The following is a 3,394-nucleotide window of genomic DNA, read 5'->3' as shown; positions in this document are numbered from 1 at the left end:
TCGTCTTCAAGAAATTATCTGTGACAAGTTAATAATTCAGCACTGTCCAGAACTCGAGATCGAGATAGTCGCCTGGAGTCGGTGCAGTTCTAATCTGAATTCTTTTGGAGTGGCATTAATGTTTCCAAATTTCACTCTAAAATGCCATAATCTAAACCAGTATGGAAGACAACTTTATTATAAGCGTAAAGGGGGGCTGAGAGGCTGGCATACAAAAAGACTTCGTGATTAACTAAGACAAAACCCGATAAACAAACAGGTAAACAGAACAAAATGATTTTCCAAAGCCAACTTCAAGTGGAAAAGGAAGAAAAGTGGTTTGTTCAATCTGATGGCTCGAGAGTCCAACTACCTCTGGTAAAATTCACTACCATTTTAAAGAGCTCTTGAGCTTGGTCCCACACAGTCCCAGGTCGCAGGACCAGCAAATCCAGCTTTTTCAAGAGTTCCCCTGCAACATCCACCGCATCATTTCTCACCACACCCTCCGAAACCAATTCCATCTGCTTTGGCACCTCAACATTCACCAAATGAGTGTAGCTCGTTAGTGCCCGAGTCGATCGACAGTGAGGACAACGCCGAGCAGGCAGATGCAGGACGCCAGAGCACTGTGGACAACGTAGAAACTCCATTTGGCGGCGCTTGGGATCGAAAAGAGTCGGCCAGTCCTTGGTGCAGGCTTCGCAGGCGCATTGGAAGAGGTAGTGGGAGCTGAGTTCACTCTGACGATCGTCGCGAGGCTTGGTGGAGAAGCAGTCGGTGTAGCAGTCGAAGATTTCTGTGCCTGCAGTCAGGGGACGCAGAGCGGAGAGGAAGCAAGTGGCGCCACTGGTGCAGGTACGGAACGTCGAAGGATCACAGGAGTGGTTGACAAGGGAGAGGGTTGGGTAGAGGGCGGAGAAGGTATCACGCATTGTATAGGAGGCGAGATTTTGGAGAGAGGAGAAGACGTCATCCGCGTGGCTATGTGCATTGACCGGAACAGATTGAAGATGGTAGAGCAGGCAAGCCGCAATCCAACTTGCTGGAAGGCGATCTGGACGATTTTTAGGAGATGGAGGAGTGTAGAAAAGATCCGCCTCCTCAAACCACGCCATTGGGTAGTCATTAATCTGAAGTAGGCATTAATGCATCTCAAGGGCTAATTGCAAAGGGAATCCAAGTGTAACGGGAGCTCTTAAGGGTGTAAAAAGACATGCGTTTGTGGCAGTTTTATATACAGTAGCAGGTGCTTGTAAAACTGTAAGCTACTAGCGGTCAAAGGGTCACCGGGAATGTTTACCCAAATTAAGCTTTAAAACAGTTATGAAGCCAGAGATCTGTAGTCGAGAAAATAACTCAGCATCGAAATAAACGTGAAAAAAGAGCTTACAGAAAGGCAGTAGGTGAGGAAGACAGCAGCGACCGTACGTTGCCAGAGATCGGCACGGCTTCGGTACTCACTGCAGGCAACTAACCAGGCTGCAGCAGAATAATCAGAGGGATCGAGGATACTCGGAGCAACATCGCGGATCGAGGAGCCAACGAAAGCCTGGTGACCCCTTTTGCCTTCCTCCTGCTTCTGCAAGGATAAAAAAAGGCGGATAGCCGTAAGATCCTACTTAGACCTACTAAACTCTCCTTGCCATGAGTTCGTCTTCAAGAAATTATCTGTGACAAGTTAATAATTCAGCACTGTCCAGAACTCGAGATCGAGATAGTCGCCTGGAGTCGGTGCAGTTCTAATCTGAATTCTTTTGGAGTGGCATTAATGTTTCCAAATTTCACTCTAAAATGCCATAATCTAAACCAGTATGGAAGACAACTTTATTATAAGCGTAAAGGGGGGCTGAGAGGCTGGCATACAAAAAGACTTCGTGATTAACTAAGACAAAACCCGATAAACAAACAGGTAAACAGAACAAAATGATTTTCCAAAGCCAACTTCAAGTGGAAAAGGAAGAAAAGTGGTTTGTTCAATCTGATGGCTCGAGAGTCCAACTACCTCTGGTAAAATTCACTACCATTTTAAAGAGCTCTTGAGCTTGGTCCCACACAGTCCCAGGTCGCAGGACCAGCAAATCCAGCTTTTTCAAGAGTTCCCCTGCAACATCCACCGCATCATTTCTCACCACACCCTCCGAAACCAATTCCATCTGCTTTGGCACCTCAACATTCACCAAATGAGTGTAGCTCGTTAGTGCCCGAGTCGATCGACAGTGAGGACAACGCCGAGCAGGCAGATGCAGGACGCCAGAGCACTGTGGACAACGTAGAAACTCCATTTGGCGGCGCTTGGGATCGAAAAGAGTCGGCCAGTCCTTGGTGCAGGCTTCGCAGGCGCATTGGAAGAGGTAGTGGGAGCTGAGTTCACTCTGACGATCGTCGCGAGGCTTGGTGGAGAAGCAGTCGGTGTAGCAGTCGAAGATTTCTGTGCCTGCAGTCAGGGGACGCAGAGCGGAGAGGAAGCAAGTGGCGCCACTGGTGCAGGTACGGAACGTCGAAGGATCACAGGAGTGGTTGACAAGGGAGAGGGTTGGGTAGAGGGCGGAGAAGGTATCACGCATTGTATAGGAGGCGAGATTTTGGAGAGAGGAGAAGACGTCATCCGCGTGGCTATGTGCATTGACCGGAACAGATTGAAGATGGTAGAGCAGGCAAGCCGCAATCCAACTTGCTGGAAGGCGATCTGGACGATTTTTAGGAGATGGAGGAGTGTAGAAAAGATCCGCCTCCTCAAACCACGCCATTGGGTAGTCATTAATCTGAAGTAGGCATTAATGCATCTCAAGGGCTAATTGCAAAGGGAATCCAAGTGTAACGGGAGCTCTTAAGGGTGTAAAAAGACATGCGTTTGTGGCAGTTTTATATACAGTAGCAGGTGCTTGTAAAACTGTAAGCTACTAGCGGTCAAAGGGTCACCGGGAATGTTTACCCAAATTAAGCTTTAAAACAGTTATGAAGCCAGAGATCTGTAGTCGAGAAAATAACTCAGCATCGAAATAAACGTGAAAAAAGAGCTTACAGAAAGGCAGTAGGTGAGGAAGACAGCAGCGACCGTACGTTGCCAGAGATCGGCACGGCTTCGGTACTCACTGCAGGCAACTAACCAGGCTGCAGCAGAATAATCAGAGGGATCGAGGATACTCGGAGCAACATCGCGGATCGAGGAGCCAACGAAAGCCTGGTGACCCCTTTTGCCTTCCTCCTGCTTCTGCAAGGATAAAAAAAGGCGGATAGCCGTAAGATCCTACTTAGACCTACTAAACTCTCCTTGCCATGAGTGTCAAAGGCATTTTGGATGATTACAGTCAAGCTAAATGACAGCGCCATCCGCCGACAACATAGGAGACACTTTAAACCATTGGAACAATGATAGACGAAAAAAGTCTTCCCCTGCAGTGCCCAAAGACGG

General features: G+C 48.1%; 1 protein-coding gene across 1 annotated transcript in view; it reads right to left on the bottom strand. All coding sequences in view use genetic code 11, as the record gives it.

The window, feature by feature from the left end:
• Positions 1–323: 323 nt before the first annotated feature.
• Positions 324–3,394, bottom strand: part of EGR_07890 (SET and MYND domain-containing protein 4) — a gene marked incomplete at both ends in the record, with an annotated part of 17,069 nt that continues 13,998 nt past the window's right edge. Inside the window, 4 exons of the mRNA XM_024497139.1 lie at positions 324–1,112; positions 1,373–1,561; positions 2,004–2,744; positions 3,005–3,193. Of these exons, the coding sequence (XP_024348476.1) occupies positions 324–1,112; positions 1,373–1,561; positions 2,004–2,744; positions 3,005–3,193 (1,908 nt within the window). The remainder of the gene's footprint in view (positions 1,113–1,372; positions 1,562–2,003; positions 2,745–3,004; positions 3,194–3,394) is intronic.

Source organism: Echinococcus granulosus, assembly GCF_000524195.1.
Source record: "Echinococcus granulosus chromosome Unknown EG_S00089, whole genome shotgun sequence".
NCBI classification, from domain to species: domain Eukaryota; kingdom Metazoa; phylum Platyhelminthes; class Cestoda; order Cyclophyllidea; family Taeniidae; genus Echinococcus; species Echinococcus granulosus.
The sequence above is the reverse complement of the archived record's forward strand: the minus strand, read 5'-3'. Positions and strand labels throughout refer to the sequence as shown.